Source organism: Elaeis guineensis, chromosome 16, assembly GCF_000442705.2.
Source record: "Elaeis guineensis isolate ETL-2024a chromosome 16, EG11, whole genome shotgun sequence".
NCBI lineage: Eukaryota > Viridiplantae > Streptophyta > Magnoliopsida > Arecales > Arecaceae > Elaeis > Elaeis guineensis.
In genome coordinates this window covers 42,776,450-42,798,405 of record NC_026008.2, presented here as the reverse complement: position 1 = coordinate 42,798,405, position 21,956 = coordinate 42,776,450, and the positions used below count along the sequence as shown (strand labels likewise).

The 21,956-nt window shown below is 38.6% G+C and overlaps 3 protein-coding genes across 6 annotated transcripts; 2 read left to right on the top strand and 1 right to left on the bottom strand.

The window, feature by feature from the left end:
• Window positions 1–1,046: 1,046 nt before the first annotated feature.
• LOC105037883 (ABC transporter F family member 3) lies at window positions 1,047–10,498 on the top strand. Of its 4 annotated transcripts, XM_073250184.1 has the most exons (11): window positions 1,047–1,410; window positions 2,455–2,644; window positions 5,705–5,913; window positions 6,006–6,194; window positions 7,426–7,554; window positions 7,631–7,732; window positions 7,858–8,004; window positions 8,839–8,901; window positions 9,058–9,119; window positions 9,215–10,187; window positions 10,287–10,498. In XM_073250184.1, the coding sequence occupies exons 1-10, from the start codon at window positions 1,144–1,146 to the stop codon at window positions 9,303–9,305; spliced, it is 1,449 nt and encodes a 482-aa protein (XP_073106285.1). In that variant the 5' UTR covers window positions 1,047–1,143; the 3' UTR covers window positions 9,306–10,187; window positions 10,287–10,498. The 4 variants fall into 4 exon arrangements, with proteins under 4 accessions (XP_073106285.1, XP_073106286.1, XP_073106288.1 ...); XM_073250185.1 differs by lacking the exon at window positions 10,287–10,498 and having other exon boundaries at window positions 8,839–8,902; window positions 9,074–9,119; window positions 9,215–9,532; XM_073250186.1 differs by lacking the exon at window positions 10,287–10,498 and having other exon boundaries at window positions 1,052–1,410; window positions 6,036–6,194; window positions 9,215–9,532.
• LOC140854272 (uncharacterized) lies at window positions 9,565–10,199 on the bottom strand. Its single transcript, XM_073249818.1, has 3 exons — window positions 10,063–10,199; window positions 9,780–9,998; window positions 9,565–9,696 (listed from the first exon to the last, which is right to left on the bottom strand). Exons 1-3 carry the CDS (start codon window positions 10,141–10,143, stop codon window positions 9,565–9,567), a joined length of 432 nt encoding a protein of 143 aa, XP_073105919.1. The 5' UTR covers window positions 10,144–10,199.
• Window positions 10,499–19,132: 8,634 nt separating the features above from the next.
• LOC105037156 (large ribosomal subunit protein bL19c) lies at window positions 19,133–20,300 on the top strand. Its single transcript, XM_073250188.1, has 4 exons — window positions 19,133–19,347; window positions 19,557–19,643; window positions 19,736–19,869; window positions 19,962–20,300. Exons 1-4 carry the CDS (start codon window positions 19,342–19,344, stop codon window positions 20,062–20,064), a joined length of 330 nt encoding a protein of 109 aa, XP_073106289.1. The 5' UTR covers window positions 19,133–19,341; the 3' UTR covers window positions 20,065–20,300.
• Window positions 20,301–21,956: the final 1,656 nt, after the last annotated feature.

Sequence of the window (21,956 nt, the reverse complement as noted above, 5' to 3'; positions counted from 1 at the left end):
TATGATATATTTCATCATTTTCTCATTGCAGACATGAATGGACGTGCTCATTATTATTTATTTGATTATCATCATTATTATTATTATATCTTTTATTTTTGTTGAATTCTGAAAAAATTGCAGCAGTAGGCTGTGATGCGCATGAAAAATAATTTAATATAAAAATATAATATTTTTATATAATTTTAAATATTTATAAAAATAAATATTTAAAAAATTTTAAATTTTTTTAATAAGCTCAGCGCCATATCATTCGAGACGGCAACGAGTCAGATATGAGACAGATAGGTCTATATCCATATTGATCTCGTAAGTAAAAGTTCTATATCCATATCCGTTCTGTATCCGTTATGTTAGATTCAATCAAATAGAGATATAGATTTGATCGGATTAGATAAATAAGAATGAATGATTGAATTAGATCAAATCGAATGCATATAAATAATATAAAATTATTATAATTTTAAAAAATATATATTAAAATAATATTAGATCGAATTTGGATCAAAATATATCATTACTTATATTCGATCCAAATCAGCTTCAATTATTTTTTTAAGATTCATAACTATTTTATACTTCAATTGTATTGGATAAAATTTATTTTATTTCAATCAAATCAGATATGCAATGAGCTGGCTAAAATTATTGTATCAACGTATTATTTCTAATTCCATGAAAATCGTTTCAGCTTCGCTCGACTCTGAACCTGAACAACAGTGTGCTCCAACGAACGCGGTCTCAGAACCCTCCCAGAACTCCAGCGCATAAGAGCGTTGATGTCCGCATCCGGCACCTCCCGCCCACTGCAACCCAATCATAGAACTTACCGCATATAAAATTCCTATACAGAACCCTCATCCGTCATCCCACTTCCTCACTCAATTTATCTCTTCCTTCCATACGTATTTCGACGGTCCAGATCTTCTTCCGCATAAACAACTATATAAACTTCGTTAGAAGATAATCGTTGTCCCCGTCTCCCTTCCCTAATTCTCAGCACCTCCAATGAAGTCAGTCCGAGGAACTCCAAACCGGACCCTTTCCGAATAAACCACACCCCCCGCGCCCCCCCCCCCCCTCTCTCTCCAAACCCTAGATCCCATTGCCACTCTGGGTCAGCGTAGCCCTTCGATCGGCCTCATGGCCTCCCGCCGGGTCCTCTCCTCCCTCCTTCGTTCCTCCGCCCGCCACTCCCCGTCGACACGGGCCCCCCTCGCCTTCCCTCCTCCCCCGATCTCCTCCCCCCGCCCTTCCCCCACCGGCTTCCTCCTCTCCGGCGCCGTCGAGTACGCCGTCCCCGCCGCCTCGCTGGTCCCTCCGTCCCCGCCGCCGACCTCCCCCACCGCCGGCGCTATTGGAAAGATCATCGACTCTGGCTGTGTCCGGGACGACGCCGAGGGCCACTTGGTATTCCCTCATCGTTCCAATCTCTGTGCTTGCAAAACCTCTCCTCTTTTCACGCCGATCGTGGTCTGTTTATTGTTCTTGATCGATTTGTTTATTTGCTTATGTGAACTTAAAAAAAAAAAAAACTACAATTCAGTTGTTTTCTTCATCTGTCGCAATGCGAGGATTGTTTTAAATCTGGTCTAAATTCGTGTAGAAAGTTAGTTTCCTGGAAATGTTTGTGTTTCTGTTGCTGCCAATTGACGCTTTTGATGGTTTGAAAGCAAATTATGGTGTAAAATTCTCTTTTATGCAGGTAATTGTTTCTAGGCAAGCAAGACAAAATATCAATGTATGGCAGTCCTCAATTTGGGGTTTATTTTGGTTGCATTATTAATTTCTAATGGCAGATTGGTCGAGGTTCATTATTAGTGTTATTATTTACTTTTTTTCCCCCTAGAAGGAATAGATGGGAAGAAGTGTTACAGAGGGTGAGCCTTGTCTCAGTGGTAAGGCTGCTACATTATAACCTGGAGGTCACGGATTCAAAACGGAAACAGCCTCTCCGTTCACATATGCATGACTGCACATATCTGACCCTCCTCAGATCCTGCAGTGGTGTCGGACAGCTGGACACTCGATAGACTTCATGACATTCTTGAACACTCTAAATTATGATGCCATCATCATTATGTGTTTACATTTGACACTCTTATATGAAAGTTCTTTATTCTGAAAAAAATATTGGTGACCATTTTACCAATTCTAATGAAATTAACTAGTGGAGGTCTAGCTCATTATTTATTATATGCCTATGCTGGCACATATTTAGACATGCATTATAAGATACAAATTCACTTAGTTTTCCTTAGGACATTTATGTGAAAACTATTACCTCCTGTAAAGTCTGCAGTTTCTCTATTGATTGGCTTTACCAATCTTGGAAGTTTAAAGACCTGTCAACAAGTCCTGGGGCTTATTGTTATGTTTCATAATAACATTTGAGTTCGGCTTCTTGTGCTGTCATTTGGCTTTCGCTTTATTCTGGTACCTTTTGCTGATCAGGCTCAATATCAAATGCATTTGGCGGAGATGGAGGCAGTTAGAGCAGGGATGCCTGTTGTATGCGTAAATCATGGTGGAAATGAGGGGTCAGCTGTCAGGGATATCCATATGGAGAACTTTACTGTTTCGGTTGGTGGTCGTGATCTTATCACAGATGCTTCAGTGACTCTTTCATTTGGAAGGCACTATGGTCAGTTTCTGATTCATACAATTTGTAGTTACCCATCTTGTATTTTCTATCATCAGATGATGGATGGTAGTTAAGTGTGACTTAATTTCCCAGCTTGTTACTCTAGGAAAGTCATGTACTTTTCTTGTTATGTTGATGGTCTGTCAGTAACGTGATTAATGTGCCAATGGCATGATATGGGTTCAAACTCTATCCCTCGAACTTGGCAGGCTATGTTTCATGTATCTTTAAACCTGATTGAGGAATAGGGTTTGGGCACATAGTAAGACCACCTATATTTAATTCAAAATCAATGTTTGTAAAAATATATTTTCTATGCTGTCACTGAATTAGAGAAAGGTTGGAATGTAAGTTTCTCCCATTTCTGTTCTGGTTCAGTAGTGTTCTACAGCAGTCATTGTTCATGTTCTTAGGAAAAAAACTAGGATGTGGCTACCTAAGCTGTTTGCTTGTTGTTGCCTCCAAGGTGATGATATCTCCCTTTGACTTTGTTAATGCCCAATTTGTTCTCAATCTTTTTTTCCATAAAGTAGAAAACATTGTGGAGAACTTCCATTGATGGCGAGTTGTTTGATTTGCTAGTTTGTCCCACTATTCACAAAGAGTTCTTGTCGGTCATCTTGCAAATGCTTAACCTAGTCATGTGTCACCGGATCTTATATACATCTGTTTCTCCTTAATGACACTGCTGCGTGTAATGAACGTTTTATGCTGTCATTTCCCCATTTCCATTATATCAGTGAGACTGGCACATGTGCTTAAATATCCAGTGACAAGGAAAAGAAAAGGACAGCATTTACATAAGCTATGTTCATGCTTTCCAAATATTCTAACAAAATACAACTTCTATATAAAATTTGGACAAATAACAGCCTTATAATTTTTATATTTAATAGTTTATATGCTCTTGATTATTAATGGTGATCATATTCTTGTGCATTTTCCATATGCATGCCATCGTATCTAAAAGTTGTTGGTTTTTGTTTTACCATCCCACAAAGTTAATGCAATATAGTCAGCCACTGATCATTAAAATGAAGGAAAAAGGAATCCAACTTGTCTTGCCATGATTATAAATTGTCACCACGGAAATATTCTCTGGAAGTACAATTTGGCTGTGAAAAGAAAGACAGATCTTGCATTTTGGGTTCTTCAGTGTCTCTGCTGAGTTTTGAAAATGAATTCAAAGAGAAAACGTGATGCATAAACTATAACAATGGAAATAGTGAAAATAATGATAGATTGAGCATTCTTATTGTGGGAAAGTGTTTATAAATATTTCATGATTTGAATACTAAAAATGGAAGTATATCTCGTGGATTGCAGAAGTGGTTGATGTTAGCTTGTTTGTAGAGTCGGCTTGTTAGGCCAGCATTAGTATTGTTGCGGCCAATCGCCTCGTCGCCCGATCGCCGGGAAGCGTGCACCTGCAAAAGGAAGTCCGCACTGACCGGAGGCGGCTCCGGCGGGGACCCTCCGACGGTCAAGTCAGAGAGGTGACTGGGCAACAGTGAAATGTAGACGGAGAGCTCTGAGAAAGAGAGAGAGAGAAGAGCGAGCCTGCGTATGTGGGAGAGACGGGCGGATCGATCCCTTGCACTGTTGCCTTCTCCGGTATATATATAGTGGAGCACGGTATGGCGCCGTCATTAATGGCGCGGACAAGTGAGGAACTGTCAACTCACTGTAGACTGTCAGAGTCGCCGTGAAAATGTCATGTCGCCATGTGGCTGTCCAATCACCAGGGTTGACTATGCCCTGTGCGGGACAATGCCCCTAGGTAGCCGTGCCGCATGTCCGTGTCGGAGCTGACAACGTCTGGCGGCTGTACGGTGGTTGGAGGAGCCGACACCCGACCGACGACCGGTCGGTCTATCGACCGACTGGCCGACTCCGACGGACGACCCCGACTGGCCGACCGACCGACTCCGACTGGCCGACCGACCGACTGGCCGACCGACCGACTGGCCGACTCCGACTGGCCGACCGACCGACTGGCCGACCGACCGACTCCGACTGGCCGACCGACCGACTGGCCGACTCCGACGGACGACCCCGACTGGCCGACCGACCGACTCCGACTGGCCGACCGACCGACTGGCCGACTCCGACGGACGACCCCGACTGGCCGACCGACCGACTGGCCGACTCCGACTGGCCGACCGACCGACCGGCCGACCGACCGACTCCGACTGGCCGACCGACCGACTGGTCGACCGGCCGACTCCGACGGACGACCCCGACTGGCCGACCAACCGACTCCGACGGACGACTCCGACTGGCCGGCCGACCAGGAAGTCTGATGGCCGACTCACTCGCCGACCGACGGAGGAACCCAACGCCACTCCGCTGGCCACCTACTTAGGGTCGGCCGACTCCTCCGATCGCCGTACAGTCGCCAGACCTTGTCAGCTCCGACACGGACATGCGGCGCGGTTACCTAGGGGCGTTGTCCCGCCGAGAGCGTGGTCAGCCCTGGTGATTGGACAGCCACACGGCGACGTGACATTTTCACGGCGACTCTGACAGTCCACAGTGAGTTGACAGTTCCTCACTTGTCCGCGCCATTAATGACGGCGCCATACCGTGCTCCACTATATAAACCGGGGAAGGCAACAGTGCAAGGGATCGATCCGTCCGTCTCTCCCAAAAACACAGGCTCGCACCTCTCTCCCTCTCTCCCTCGATTGAGCTCTCTGTCTTCATTTCACTGTTGCCCAGTCACCTCTCTGACTTGACCGTCGGAGGGTCCCCGCCGGAGCCGCCTCCGGTCAGTGCGGACTTCCTTTTGCAGGTGCACGCTTCCCGGCGATCGGACGACGAGGCGATTGGCCGCAACAAGTATCTTTTAGAATCCTGTAGCTTGCAATCAAGGAGAAAAGGAATAATAACTACTACTATCTTTGATCCTCATTTAAAATTTATATTTGCAAAATGTCTGCCACACTTTTTTCCTATTTGAGCATGTTTCTATTTCAAATGGTGATATAAAAAGTTGATAGAATTCTTAAGATCGATTCTCTTGCAGACTTACACCTTTTCATGCTTCTTTATTATCAGGTCTTGTTGGGAGAAATGGTACCGGTAAAACTTCTTTCCTGAGGCATATGGCTATGCATGCTATTGATGGTATTCCTAAGAACTGCCAAATACTACATGTGGAGCAAGAAGTTGAGGGAGACGACACAACAGCCCTGCAGTGTGTCCTGAACTCTGATATTGAGAGAATTCAACTCTTGGAAGAAGAAGCTCGTCTACTTTCACAACAGGTTTAATAATGTTATTGTGTATTATAAAATTTTACTGGTCGACATACTTTCTTTAGTTCTTTGCATTAGTATTTGTTTTCTGCATCACTTAGTGCACTGACACATATGCTGTTGTCCGGAAGAGAGATCTAGAAGACGATGAAGAAACAGGAAAGAGTAATTCCAAGGCTAATGGTTCAATGGACAAAAATGCTATTTCAAAAAGACTCGAAGAGATATACAAAAGGCTTGAGTTTATTGATGCTGATTCTGCAGAGTCCCGTGCTGCTTCGATTTTGGCGGTTAGTAATTTAGACCCATCAAGTCTCTGTTGACCTTTATCATTTACTAATTCATTGCAAGTTATTTACTGAATGAAGGTATTTTTATTGTTTCGGATTTGAACATGTCCAGTTAAGAGTTTTCTATATCTATTTCTCATTTATTAAGGCATCATGTTTTTTGTTAACACTTGTTCTTGGCCGTTAGAAATAGACCATATGAAAATATCAGGATAAGTATCTGAACAAGGAAGCAAAACATTATGGTAAATGGATAGATATCTAAAAATCTCATGAATTGCAGGTCCTATGATACTCAAGTCTAAAGAAAAATGACCTTCTTATGAATTTTTTGCTACAAGTATGCTAAGCTTACGCCCATGTGATAACAAGGATTCATAGTTTAGGTTATCTTCTTATTGGCTTTGAGGATAGAAAAGAAGGTGAAAAAAATACAGTGTGCTCTCAATTGACAACAAGTTATTCGTTAAGATATGTTTTTGGCAAGTTGGCAGCTCTTTTTTTGAGGGAGGCTGAAGATTTTTCATGTTATCATCTTGTGAAATGGTTGCTTGCTGCTAGCTTGAATTCACTTGTTTACCACAGAAGAAAGTGTTAATGCTGCAAAAGGAAAAAAAAAAATGTTATGTTTGAATGTATGTTTGGTGTGTGTCACTTGTCTTTTTTATGACATCAAAAGGGCCTGAGTTGATTTGGCATCCTCCCACTCCCCCCCCCAAAAAAAAGATGGAAATATTGAAAAAAATGCTTTTGTCTGAGTAGTTTTACTTTGTAAAAACCAAAATAAAACAGATTTTGCCTGGTTTTTTATACTGACGGTTAAGGAGTTGTGGTATTCATGCTGGTTGGCAGTATTGGTGCTGAATTTTCTGGACTGAAGAATCAACACTTTATGCTCCCATTGCTTTGTTGCTGTTCTTTGTTCCCTTTCAGTTATTTACTGGAGTGATATATAATTCATCATGCCGTTCATACATGCATGCAACATTTTTTTCTCTTTTAGATTGTTGCATGCATATGCATATAAGCACAGATGAACATCTATATGTGCATGCATGTGCTAATGTCAGCAACACACAGGCATGTACATACATAAACATTTAATTAGGTATAAAAGTAAAAATATTTTATCACTTAGTTTCATTAAGCATATGTTTTTCACCATTTGCTTCAAAATTATTGCTGCTGCCTTAGCTGTATAGGATCTTGTAATGAAATTGAAAACTTTCAGGGTCTTAGCTTTACTCCAGAAATGCAGCGGAAGCCTACGAAAACATTTTCAGGTGGATGGCGGATGCGAATAGCTCTTGCACGTGCTCTGTTTATTGAGCCTGATTTACTACTACTTGATGAACCAACGGTAATTTGTGAATATGATATGCCTTAGATTCTTCTGGCTCTATGGGAGAGTTGCATTAAATGTTTCATTTTTGCAGAACCATCTTGATCTTCATGCCGTATTATGGCTGGAATCATATCTGGTTAGATGGCCCAAGACATTTATTGTGGTTTCTCATGCCAGAGAGTTTTTGAATACGGTATATTTTTAATTGATCTCTGGTGTAACATTTCCTCAAAATGAAGTTGTTTTTATCCATCTAGCTTTAGTATGAAGCAGAAAATATATTTTTTGTTGTGATGATTATTTCCCGATCTTATCCAGGTAGTTACAGATATTATCCATTTACATGGACAAAAGCTGACTACTTACAAAGGGGACTATGATACGTTTGAGAAGACACGTGAAGAGCAGCTCAAAAATCAAAAGAAGGCCTTCGAATCGAAAGAAAAGGCTAGGGCCCACATGCAGGTCTGCCACCAAAAAGACACCCCTGCTGTACATATGCATTACTGGTGTCAAAACAGTTTTCTTATCCAGATTCTGTAGGATATTAGCTGAAACCTATTGTTCAATGCATGGAATTCCACTGCATATAGTAGTGAAGGCTTCTAGAAGCATTCAATGCCCTGTTTGGTAAAATTTGGTTCAGTACATCAAGTTCTATTGCACATACTGTTCGCCTTCTTCCATCATATTGTTTCCAACATAGAGGGGGGGAGAAGAGATCAAGTTTATGGATAATATTTTATCCTTGGGAGGGATATTTGGCAATATGGAATTATTGTCCTTTTCAGATACTGACTTTTGATAGATGATATTTTATTTGCCTTGATTCAATCAGTTATTTATTTATTTTTATGAGGGGAATCTATATTTGATATTGTTAATGGGATGAAATATGCTTCTGTTCAATCTAAATTATACACAGAGCAAAAAATTTGTTTCCTGTATCAAAGAAACTGATTTATCTAACTATTTCATTGACTGTTTTCTTCTTAAGAAATGGAGTACCTGTCATTTATGTTCTTTTCTGTCAAGATTTCTGGCCAAATACTTGTAAGTAGTCCAAATGAGAAAGAACTGGCAGGCTAGTGGTATAAATGATAAATCACTAAATTTTGCACCATGTGCATTCTAGGAAGAGGCCTAAGCATCCACCATAGTATGTTGTTCCCCTTTTTCTTTCATCTGATGTGGAACAGGTGTTCTGTAAATTATATTATTTTTGGACTGGAACGATGATAATTGGTAAAGTCATTTCTTCACTTACAGAAAATGTAAACTGTAAGCTTTGCTATGCAGGCTTTCATCGACAAATTTCGGTACAATGCAAAACGGGCATCCCTTGTTCAGTCAAGAATCAAGGTGCTTGTCTCTTTCTTTCTTCTTCTTCTTTTTATTGGGTGTCTGGTTACCCTTGCTAGTTGGCTTGGCTAATTTATTCCCAAGAGTTCTAGGTTGTAATTATGCTATATTTACTTAAAATACATGGTCATGCATTTTTGTCATTGTTGACTCAAGTTATGGATGATTCAAGCGTTGGACCGAATGGGTCATGTAGATGCTGTCGTCAATGATCCAGAGTATCCGTTCTTCTAATTTCCAATTTGATCTTCAATATTGCAGATCATTTGTTTCTATCTTCCATATGCTAAGCTTTTTTTTTTTCTCTTCCCAGCTACAAATTTGAGTTCCCAAACCCAGATGACAGACCAGGGCCTCCAATTATAAGTTTCAGGTTCCATTTTGTATGTGGTGAGTTCTTCTAGGAATGATTCCTAGTGTGATCCTAATGGAGGATTCAAAGGCATATAAGTAGTGGTGCAACCCGTTCTTGAGAAGAACGATCGACAGTGAACTTGTGAAGATGGCTGTAGTACTACGTTGAATTGAGAAGGATCCTGATCTGTTCCATATGGATTATCAATGGAGGACTTCTACTTTGGAATCTTGTGGAGATCCTATTATTACCAGATCCTCGTCTTCATGTTTGGTGTATGACTTCTGATCCCTCGTTAATATGTATGTTTAAATTATTTGATTGTAATCATCAAGGAGTTTCTGCACGAGTATCGACGACGTTGTGGCCTTAAACGAGGCCTCGGACGCCCAGATATAGATCCCAACCACATTCATACCGCCCAGTAGCATCCTCGACACCTAAAAAGACATTAGAATCAAAACTTTTCGCCGTAAAAAGCCACAAATTGATAACTATCCATACTTAAAGCACTTCTTCTCACCTGGCGGGCATGTTCCCCAACCCAATCACCATCGATCACGAGGGACGGCTCCGCCGAGGCCTTCCCACTCTTGGACCCCTTCTTCTTGTCGTCTCGGCCCCCGCCCTCGGATCTAAGGGAGCAGGCGGGTCCTCCACCGTCGGTGGGCGGTGTGGGGATCAAATCATAGACGAATCCTCGGTTCGAATCAGAGCTTAGCTTACCTACGATAAGCCCCACCTGTTGAACAACACCCAAATCTTCATCAAGAACGAAGAATAAGCGCGAGGCGAGAGAGAGATACTTGAGCGGGGACGGAGGATTGGAAGAGGCGATCCTCAGCGGATTTAAGTTGGGTTTCTTCGCCGACCACCGACTTCACCATCGTCGCCGGTGGCTGATAGAACGGCGCCGCAGCGAGATAAGAAGGTTAGAGAGGGGAACCAGGCGTTGTAACTCTGTCTTTTATCTTATATGGGTTGGGCCGGATTCTAGTCCACCTTGTAACTCTGTCTTTTATCTTATTAGGGTTTCAAATTCATGATTGATCCAGATGCAAGCGATGCGAAATGCCTTCCGTCTCATGAAGTCGTTCCCTCCGCCAGCGACGGTTGGCGGTAGGGCGGTGGGATTCTCGCAGCCTTCAGTGGCGGCAGTGGCCGTGTTCTTGGACAAGCAGGAGGTCACCGATCGAGTCCTCCATCTCCTCCGATCCTGCCCCTTCGTCGATCCCTCCAAGGTCTGTCATCCATTCTCTTTCGTTTCTCCTATTGGCTTATCCATCTGATGAGACAAATCATTGGCTTATCCTTCTCCACCGTGCCACCCCCTCGATCGCAAGAGAGATGATCCCTTTAGGGGGTCACGAAATTCGGCTTCTCGAGTCTAGGGTCCCTAGAGAGGCCCGTCCAATAACTACCATGCCAAAAGACGACTCTGTTCCTTTTCCCCATCGCCCATTTAAGACCGTAGATTCTATCTCTCTCAATCACTCTCTCTGATCCCCGCAGGACACCATGTCATTGTACCCGTGCTGCTTTAGCCCGAGCGGTCGGATCGATTCCTCTTAGGTCCCCCTTTACCATGTTTTCCGTTCGGCTCTCTCTCTCCCCCTCCCTCCCAACCGTCTCCTGAGCTGCCGGCATCGATAGTTCGGTCAGCGATGGGACCCGAGCTTCCAATCTCCCAGCCTTTGCTACCAGGCCATCTCTCACCCTCTCTCACATGACTGCCATTACCTTCTTTCCCAACGAGTTGTGATTATGATTGTTGTTCTTGATATCATCTCTAGTTTGATGGGGGGCACTCGGCCGCTTGATATTTTACTATTTGTTTCTGAGAAAGCAGCAAATCAAGTCAAGATGATCCATCGCAAAGCTTGGAGTAGACAGTGTTTATTTCTTCAGTCCATGTTTATTTCTTGGCCTCTTGGATATATGTCTTGGTTTTTCTTGAGCACTGAACTGTTCTTTGCTTTGATTCCTTATAACAGAGTTAGATATATATATTAAACAGCTAAAATAGGTCAGGTTGGGTTAGATAAACAGGTTATCTATTTGGGTTATCTTTTTATTAAACAGGTAGGTTTTTGTTTGATAAATAGATAGGGTTCAGGTTTGGATTTTTCTAACCCAACATGTATCTGAACTGATCCATTTATGATCCAACTCAACTAGATTGCCATCCCTAATAATGATGCTATACACACATTCTTATAAACCATACTCCCACTTGGGAATTGATGCTCCGGCTAATTTACTCCCCAAGTGTCATTTTTTTTTTTCCATCCACTGCGACAAGGTTTTTCAACGACTGGTTGTCTCCGATCTAGCCTCTCTTCCATTAGATCCTTGGGGCCGAATCCTCCCTCCCCTTGAATCTGCCACCTATCGAGGCTCTGAAATCCCTAATATCATCACATACTTTTTTGTGATTCTTTGCGCTCCTTTCTTCATGAAACCTCTTATAAGATAATTTAGTTCAAATTTAATTGGTTGTATGTGTGCATAGCTTTTATCATGTTTAGTAGGTCTATTTTCCCCTGAATGGAGTAAATTAGGGACATAAGGTTTTGCATTAATTCATTCTTGCTGTTTGAAAGGAAGATGACATTGTGTGGTAATTCAATCAAAGAACTAGTATTTATTGAATATTTATATATCATGCCAATTAATTGGTGATTTATCTGTCGATCATCAATGTGATTTCTTGAATCATTTACCGCTATTTTATGATATATGGTACTATTATTTTACAATATAGGGCAAATGTTCATGATGCATGATACATGCCTTTCTACCTTTGGGTTAGCCTTAACTGATTAAAATTTAATATATCGCATATTCTATACCCATTCCGACTTGAGTTTGATTTGAGTAAAGCTTTAAATATCAGATAAACTTATCCTCAACCATTACAATACTCAAAATACCTTGTGCATTTTAAGAAAATAACTTCCCACACAAATTGAGCTCAACAATATCCATAAAACACTATTAAATTTGTTGGGTTTAATTCAGCTTTGAATGTTTATATATCATGCCAATTAATTGGTGATTTATCTGTTGATCATCAATGTGATTTCTTGAATCATTTACCGCTATTTTATAATATATGGTATATTATTTTACAATATAGGGCAAATGTTCATGATGCATGATACATGCCTTTCTACCTTTGGGTTAGCCTTAACTGATTAAAATTTAATATATCGCATATTTATACCCATTCGACTTGAGTTTGATTTGAGTAAAGCCTTAAATATCAGATAAACTTATCCTCAACCGTTACAATACTTAAAATACCTTGTGCATTTTAAGAAAATAACGTCCCACACAAATTGAGCTCAACAATATCCATAAAACACTATTAATTTTGTTGGGTTTAATTCAGCTTTGAATGTCTTATAGGTCTATGCATTATGAACTTAGAGCATGGTCAAAGGCAAAGAAATTAAATATAAGTTATATTAATCTTTAAGCCTATAAGTATGGATAAACTTATGCATGCAGGTAAGTGTGTTCTTGTTGTTGCTCGAGTACATGCATCCTACTCATTTATACTATTTTATACCTTCTTGGTTATTTTTTATAAATATATCATATCAGTTTTTACTTCTTTATAGATTTTCTGACAACATTTCTTATAATAAGTAGAAAGATGATGCAATTAAATTTTGATGATTTTTTGCAACTTCTTGAACAGATAGACCAAGAGAGGTGACATCATGCTGCATGCTAATTGTGCCAAGTTCCTAACCAAAAAACTTTTGGTAGTGAATATGTACTTAAAATGGGCACAGTCAACTTGTAGGAAATAAAACTTAATAAAATCTTTATGCACATATGAAAATAAATGTTTTATACGTTTTCTCTCATAAACTAAATGCATAATTGGAGCAGCCAATTTCAACGGAAATACGAAACTACATGAATAGTTCATATTTTTGAACAAAAGAATATATGGGATGTCTAGAGGGATCACATTTACCTTAACATTTCGTTCCCTTGACTTTGCCTCAATTGCAAAATTCCTCAAACAATGCAATAAGGGGGAATCTAAACAGTCAAATTTCAGCTCGGATTATAAAACATTGCATAAAATTATTATTTATGAAATCTTAAAGCTTTCAAAATAAAAGAAGCAATCAAATGATGTATGCTAATAACAAGATCAAAAATAGATTCACAAAGAGATTTATTCCAAGAAAACAGTAAGACGTGGCGGTCAAAAAAATCATCAATATATGATAAAAAAGAATTGCAATCTCGATTCATCTTAGTGGCTGCAATGTGGGGATTCTAGAGTCTCGATGGGTGGCGGATTGAAAGGGATGGAGGATTTGGTAAAAGAGAGAGAGGTTGGATCGGAGATGCCCCGATATTGCCATTGGGAAAGTCCTAGGATTTTGCATCTGTCGTGGTATGCGGCCAGGAAATGAGATGGGGGGAGTGAATGGGTCGGAGCATCAACTCTTGGGTGGGTTTATAAGAATTGGCTTGTAGCATCATGATAACATCGACAATTATTTGTAGAAGTGTAAAATAATATTGAGTAAAATTCTATTTCATTTTTTGTCCTGATCAAACATCAATTGAAATAACAGGAGCAAATTATTTTTTTCTAGAAAAGCAAAAATGGGCTTAGCGCACCTTTTGCTTTCCAAACACATATTTGATTTAATCTACAATTAATTATTTCATCTGACATTAATGAAATAACTTATTCCAGAATAATATAGAGTAGGAGTAGGTATCCCATTACTTCTATTCTTCATTATTTTGGAATAAATTAGTGTTTACCAAAAAAATTTAATAGTGTTTGATCAAGGAAAAATAAATGAAATAGGATTTTACACTATTTTACTTTATATTTTTATAAATAAGGCGATGTTATATTACATTGTTGTTGTGGTCAATTTGTTCCCACATCTCCAATTCCTAAACTCACAACATGTAGTCAAATCAGGGTAAGGGATATTTCCTCCATCTAGACTTGCTTTTGTAGGATCTAAATAATTTACAAAAAAATGTAAAGAAAGAAAATAACTATAAATATATATATAGGTACAAATATATACATGTAACATGTATATGTACGTACAGATATATATTGTTCATTTGTCAGACACCACTAATTTAATAATTATTTGTCATGCAATAATTATGATTTTAATTCATTAATGATATAGGCTCGACACTTGATGATGGAGGACAAAGTAATGGACTAGGTAATAGATGTAGATTATAAGTTCTCTTATGACTCATAACTTATGTACAAAACATGCATTGAAGTATGACTTTGTTGGCAGACATAAAAGTTATTTGCATGTTAAATCTTCTATGCCCTCATCTATAATAGAATAATGTTCATTGGAGTAATTGCATGTTAAAAAAGTATCATTATCTAATTTTTGATGTGATCATTGAGACAAGCCCTAGTTTATGGTGTTATTATCTCATTAAATTCTTTTGCATCCTATTATTGTTAGGTCAACTTTTCTCATTTGTGAGTACACCAGAAAGATTGTTTCCTCACCCAGAAAAAAAAAATCAATGGTCATAAAGCTTTAATGGTTACCTAGTATTCTGTGTGAATTAGTAATTTCTTCTCATGGGGGCAATTTTAACTACAAACAAAAATTACTTAAATAAAAATGTTTAGTATATTGACTGATAGTTTGATTTTAAATTGTTATTGGCTCCTTTGGAGAAAAGATACATACTGGTATATAACAGGGCCAAGCTCCAATCAAAATATTATCTTCCTTTTATTAGAAGAGGCATTGACAATGGATTGAATTACATTGACATGATACTCAGAGCATGTGCATCTGGCCCACTTTTTTCCCTTTGTGCACAACTTTGCCCGGTTTGGACAAAAAAATAGATTTTTTTTTATTCTTAAATAAAAGGTGGGCATTATCTTCTAAAAGTAGTGGATGGTAGTTGAGATGTCTAATGTTTTCAATAATCTCGTACCATTATCCTTTCTCTTTTTCCTCTAAACCCTCAATCAGGACTATTGAACTATTAGCGTGGGGGGAGGGGGGAGTACATTGTGTTTGGATGGGAACCATAGGAATCTGTGTGGAACTTTCTCCTCATACTAATAGGTATATTCTTTTTGGTTTGATTGATTGGTCTTCCAAAAAGCCAAGTTCTTGGTGGAGCAGAGAGCACTTCTTTGAGATGCGCTCACCAAAGCTAAACATTAAGGATCTGGAAACCAAGACATCGTTATAATAATTATAAGGATGCTATGGCCCATTCTTATAAATCCACTTGGGAGTTGACGCTCTAGCCTATTCACTCTTATAATAATTATAAGGATGCTATGGCCCATTCCTATAAATCCACCTAGGAGTTGACATGCTGACCTATTCACTCCTTAGTCTCATTTTCTTGCCACTTGCTGCGACAAACACGAAACCCTAGGGCTTTTTCAACGGTGCTTTTGGGGTGTCTTCGATCCAGCCTCTCTCTCTTCTATTGGATGCTCCTTTCGATCTGCCACCTATCGAGGCTTTGGAATCCCTAATATCGGGACCTCCAAGATGAATCGAGATCGCAATTCTTTTTTATCATATATTGGTGATTTTTTTTGACTTCCACATCTTTTTGTTTTCTTGGAACAAATCGCTTGTTTTAATTTATTTTTGATTTTGATATTATTACAAAATATTTGATTGTTTCTTTGATTCTGAAAACTTTGAGACTTTGTAAGCGATAGTTTATATAGTGTTTTATGATCACAGTTGAAATTTGACTATTTGGACTCTTCGTAGTGCTCGAGGAATTTTGCGACTCTGGCAAAGTTAAGCGAAGCAAATGTTAAGATAAAGGAGATCCCTCTAGACATGTCATATATGTTTTCTTTATTCGAAAACAGGAAATAGTTATGTCGTTTTGTATTTCCGTTGAAATTGGCTGTTTTGAGTATGCATTTATTTTATGAGAGAAAGTGGATAAAACATTTCTTTTCGTATGCATAAATAGATTTTCTCTTACCTTCTTAACCAGTAGATTGGTGGTTTTGATTCAAGTTATATAGCCTGACTATGCCTATTAAGTACATATTCACAACTAAAAGTTTTATGGTTAGAAACTTAGCATAGCTGGTATGCACCATGGTGTAACTTTATTGGTCTATCTTTTTGAGAAGTTGCAAGTAAAACCATCAAAATTTAATTGAATCATCTTTCTACTTTATTTGTAAGAAATGTTGTAAGAAATCTACTTGGAATCAAAAAAGTGAGATGATATATCTATAAGAAATTACCAAGAACTTATGAAGTAGTTTAAGTAATTAAGAGGCATTTATTTCAACAACAAGAACACATTCATTTGCATTCATAAATTTGGCTATAGTTATAGCTTCATATAACTTATATATAATTCCTTTGCCTTTGTTGGTCCAAGTTTGTAGTGTGTAGACTTGTAAGACATTTAGAGATACAACAAATTTCATGGTGTTTTATGGATGTTGTCAAGCTCAATTTGAGTGGCAAGTTAGTTTCTTGGATGCACAATGAGGTGTTGTGGCTATTGTAACATCTTGGATGAGGATAAATTAATCTAGTATTTGAGGCCTTACTTAGGCTTAAATTCATTCTATTAAATGCAATTTTGGATCAGCTTGACAGGCCATCAGCTGCCTCAAGCTATTGGTAGCTTTGGTTCCCATACTTTCATGTCTACACTTTAAAGAGCTTCAAGAACTTTGTCGCAAAGAAATTAAAGTAAAACAACCAACAAAATAGATAGATAATTGGTGATAAGACAATATAGTCAAAATTAGGAATATTAATCAAATCTTATGAAGAGATCTGTCATAAAATAGGGTGAGGGGATTTGAATGAGAATAAGATCTTCCAAGCATGTTAATGGGAAGTTCAGCCAAAGTGCTAAGCTTGACCCAAAAGAAACCCAAGTATGGTATATGGCATGATCGGTTAAGGCTAATCATCACAAACTCAAGTCAGAATGGGTATAGAATGTACAACATGTTAAATTGTGATCAGACATTGACTCCTAATTTAGACATATTGCTTCCCCTTGATGGCATAAAAGTTCACCACCAGAAATGTTTCCTAAACTTTCAACGTGCACATGGATAATAGCAATTAGCTGATGCATAAAAGTAAAGCCTCTTCAAATCGTATAAATGTTTAAGACAGCAAGTTTACAAAAAGAGTCCTAATACAATATATGGGAATCCTTATGATTTCTTGTTCATTGAGTTGATGGAAATTCAAGTTGAGAATAAATAAGTGTAGATATTAAATCAACATTAATTTGGGTTAGCATGAATAAGATTAAAATTTTTAGCTAGATTCCATTAAAATGGATCACATTATGCATGCTTATTTACCTTGGATGACATGTAGCAACTAAGACCAAACCTCATGTTCTCATTTAATTATGAATATCCAATCTGTTAATTATCCAAGTCTATAGTATAATCCACCACATTGCCAATTTAACCTTCACGCGAAAAGCTGAAGATCTGTATCAAGCCACAAAGTGCTCTAAGTCCTTCATCTCATAATAATCCAGACAATTTTGGGCAATAAGATTAACCACATGTTTTATTGATTAAGAAAGTTAGCCTGCTTCTTATGGGGGGGGGAAAATCAATGATGCGCAAGCTCGTCCTTAAGTAGACTTCTTAGCCAATTCTTTTATATATCTAGAATTCCCAAACTAGATTTTGTTACTGGTTCATGTTCTACACTTGGAGGCTTTGATCATGGTCTTTTATGATCCCATGGCATCTGGACATTGAAATTTTTGTAATCAAAAGGTACTTTTGGGTGGAAAAAACACAGTAATTTGCAGTGCATATTGAATATACTATAAATCAAGGAATGGCCAACCAAACGCAGGAAGGCATGCATCATGAACACTTGCCCTACATTGTAAAATAGCAGTACATGATTCAAGAAATCACATTGATGATTGACAGACCTGCTAAACATAATAAGAGCTGTACACACATAACCAGTCATCTTGCAAGTGGTTTCATGAAGAAAGGAAGCTAAAGAATCACAAAAAGTTTTTAGTTTTTTCTTGGACAAGGAAAAGAGAAAAAAAGAACTGGAGTGCTTGGCACACACTAGAAAACCAAACTGTCATTATTAGCTACAAAAACTAGATTTATTTTATGAGAGGTTTTTATCAATCAAGGCAGCCAGTGAATCACAATTTTTTTTCCCCTTGAGAAAAAGGAAACTTCTAATGCATGCTACAGAGAAGACCTCATGAGTTAACTGACAAAGTCAGATAGACCTACAGATGATTAATTGTTTATCTCTATGCATGGGACGAACCGCATCATATTTGACTGCTTCCTCCTCCATAGCTCCTTGAAGCATGTGAAAGCTGCTAATGTTAAAAAGAAATCCAAAAAAGAAAGGCAAGGGCTCTGTGGTTTAAAATAGCAGCCATAAGAAATGGTTTTGGACCTACTTTTACATGGTCCTTCACATAATTGTCATTATTTAGCTATAATCTTATATTTTCACTGTTCACTCTTCTACTTCCTTTTCCCTCCTTTCTCTTAAGCAAGTGCTCTCCACTACCAGGGTGCTGACTGGATCACTCACCCTACTGCTCTTGAATATTTAACTCCTCTCGTCTGCTGTTGCCACCGTTCATGTTTATGGGATTTAAGACTTATAGGCTATATTGCATCATAAATTTTTTAGAAAATAATAAAAATTTCATCTACATAAATATGACGCATGGTATATATTCACAATTTTGATGTGCATCATAACTCTGTTTAAATTATTATATCTTGATTTCTTCTATGGCTATTGATGCAAGGAAGATCCACAATTCAGACAGCTGATTCTCGTTGACTTATTTCAGGAAAATAAGCTGCAATCCTTAGGGAGTTGACACCATTTCAAAATGGGTTTTTTAGGTCCGGCATTATTGGAAATAATTCTTTCTGCAGAAGCATAACAACAGTAGGTCATCCTGAGGCATCTCTGGGACAAGACAATACTACCTCCCCTGATGTAGATCAGCCTCAACGCATCAAGTTTAAAAGGCTCGATAAAACAGCGAAGCATATCATGAATGTAAGCCTAGTGAGGTGGATGCCAGATTCTTTTGTCTTAGCATTATGCTGTACTTTTTTGTTTAACAAATATTGATAATTTCCAGTTTTTGTTGAAGTGAGGAAGTCTCTTTTATCATAATCTTGAGGCTGTCATTGGTATAGTTTGCACTGCAGAAGGATATGGCGATTCTCAGTATCTTAACTTTTGATAGTTTCTGACATTTACAGATTTTAGATAAAGAGGCAGTGGAAAAAGTACAGGCTGAAAGAGAGATTCCTGATATAAGGCCTGGATATATTGTTCAGCTAAAAGTGGTATGACATTGGTTTTTTGGTAAAGAAGTGGTATGACTTTCTTTTTTAGTGGATTTTCTGTTTGGTTCTCTTCTGATCCATGAATTGAACAGGAAGTTCCCGAGAACAAACGAAGAATTTCAGTTTTGAAGGGCATTGTCATAGCAAGGCGAAATGCTGGTCTAAATACAACATTTAGATTGCGTAGACTTGTGGCTGGTGTTGGAGTTGAATCCGTTTTCCCCTTGTAAGTTATATTTTCAGATGCTTTAATTCCTATCCTATGCGTGCAGTCAATGTACTAAACGGGCAATTTTGTGACCTATCATATCATGGCAGATATTCTCCGAACATCAAGGAAATGAAGGTCTTAGACAAGAAAAAGGTTAGGAGGGCAAAACTTTACTACCTCAGAGACAGGATGAATCCACTCAAGAAATGAAAGTGTTCTTTGAGTCATTTCCTTTTATCATTTGTTTGTCGATCTGTTGATGTAGTGTATTCATGTGATTTGTGAGATGTTGTCCATAATTTTGTCAAACACATTCTATAAATTGGGTGTGCTCACTGTGAACTTTGATCAGGAAACTCGAGTGTTCATTTATAATCAGAGATGGTCTCAAAAGGGTACTGCGTGGTGGGCCTAAATGTTGAGTTTGCTATGTTTCTCAGACTAAATGTGTTTCTCAGATGAGATTCTTCTACTGTTGGTGGTTGACCGCGCAACGAGGAATCGGCATCCTTGCAGATCTTTTGTGTCGCACATCGTTCCGCAAAAGCGCCAATTGATTAGACTGCAACTTTATATGCCTTCAGGCTTTTGGGCCGTGTTTGCTTTAGGGAATATCCTAATTCTACGAGAAGGGTTATATTATCAAACGTCTGGAAGTGGACAGTATTTCATCATTTTAGCGGAATATATTTATCCTGTACAAGAAGAGAGAGGGGAAAGATCTCTTCCAACTGTTTTTTTTTTTTTTTCTCTCTTTTGAGAGGGGAAAACGCTCCTATCCATTTCTGGACATATGAAAAAGTAAGAAGGGTTTTCGTGGTAAAATTCAAATCATCGCAAAATCCAATGCACATCAATGTCATAACTTTATTTCATGTTTTTATTTTTCGACTCAAGCACCAAAAAGTTCCATCTTGCTTGATAAATTCTGTTCCCCTAAAGTTTCCTTATATCTCAAAATTTATTCTGCTGTTTTGCCGGTTCCTTCTAGATTCTGGATGTGGTCTTCCTTTCCTTCTATGGTTATTTTCATTTGCACTTTACCGCTGGTTTCTCTTAATGTGCTCTCTGTGAATGTGTAGTAAAGTCTGCTGAGCAAAATTGGAGTAGATTTTGTGTTTAGCTCAAAAGTCTTCTATGGACTGGTGCGGCAGATTATCTTCGGCATGTAATTTTATTTGGTCTTTCTTTGATTTTGTTTTAGTTAGTGGTCCAAACAACTCTGAATTGCTTGGCTTGATTAATTTGAGATCATTCATCACTTACTTCAGTGTTATGTCTGATCCGTACCATCCAAAATTAGTCCTCTCCAAGCCCTGCTAGAGTGCTAGCCCTATCCAACCGCTATGCAATCCAACAATGGATTTGTGCGAAGAAAGAGGAATCCTTCTTTTGCGAGGAAGATACAAACCCTGCTCTGCTCGATAAGGGTGTGTGCGGGAGTCTGGTTGGATAGCATAGCACATTATGAATGCTTTGCTAATGGGAAAGGCGTGCTTACCATGTGACTATTGTTTGAAAGATTTTTTTCTTTTTTTTTTTTTTTTCAAATATCTTGGCTCTAAAATTTTGTACTTGTGGCTATGCTTCAAAGTTAGGACTGGCAACTAATCGGGTATGGATTAAGTCAGTCCATCTCTGTACTACTCTCGTAAGTAAAAATTACATACTTATATCTATCCGATATCCACTTTGGGTCGGGTCAAGTCAGAAACATAAAAGAGGTTAGTCGGATCAGATCAAGTCGAGTACATGAAAACAATATAAAATTATCATAATTTTGAATGGAGGATATGTATTAAGGTTATCTTGGGTCGTGGCATACTATTATCTATATTCGATCCAAACTCACTTTGAATTTTTTTTTTCTTAAGCTTATATCCGTTCCGGATTCCAATCAAATCGGATAAAATCCATCCCATTCGAATTGGATTGAGTATCCGATGGATCGACTAAAATTGCTATACATATTCCAAGTTGTAGACTGAAATCTATATCTCATTGGCAAGCATTGTTGTTCGGGATATTGTCCGTTTGGGTTCCTGCACAGATATCACCGTATGCTCACTGAACGCAGTTTGTAAGCTCCATTCATCGCGCTT

What these genes read in the sequence shown, in the direction of transcription:
- LOC105037156 (XM_073250188.1), top strand. An exon ending in ATATTGTTCAGCTAAAAGTG is followed by an intron (nt 19,644 to 19,735) that starts GTATGACATTGG and finishes TGAATTGAACAG; the next exon opens with GAAGTTCCCGAGAACAAACG. An exon ending in GTTGAATCCGTTTTCCCCTT is followed by an intron (nt 19,870 to 19,961) that starts GTAAGTTATATT and finishes ATATCATGGCAG; the next exon opens with ATATTCTCCGAACATCAAGG.
- LOC105037883 (XM_073250184.1), top strand. Translation starts at nt 1,144, where the DNA reads ATGGCCTCCCGCCGGGTCCTCTCCTCCCTCCTTCGTTCCTCCGCCCGC. An exon ending in ACGACGCCGAGGGCCACTTG is followed by an intron (nt 1,411 to 2,454) that starts GTATTCCCTCAT and finishes TTTGCTGATCAG; the next exon opens with GCTCAATATCAAATGCATTT. An exon ending in AGGCTAGGGCCCACATGCAG is followed by an intron (nt 8,005 to 8,838) that starts GTCTGCCACCAA and finishes TTTGCTATGCAG; the next exon opens with GCTTTCATCGACAAATTTCG.
- LOC140854272 (XM_073249818.1), bottom strand. Translation starts at nt 10,143, where the DNA reads ATGGTGAAGTCGGTGGTCGGCGAAGAAACCCAACTTAAATCCGCTGAG. An exon ending in AATCCTCCGTCCCCGCTCAA is followed by an intron (nt 9,999 to 10,062) that starts GTATCTCTCTCT and finishes GTTGTTCAACAG; the next exon opens with GTGGGGCTTATCGTAGGTAA. An exon ending in TTGGGGAACATGCCCGCCAG is followed by an intron (nt 9,697 to 9,779) that starts GTGAGAAGAAGT and finishes ATGTCTTTTTAG; the next exon opens with GTGTCGAGGATGCTACTGGG.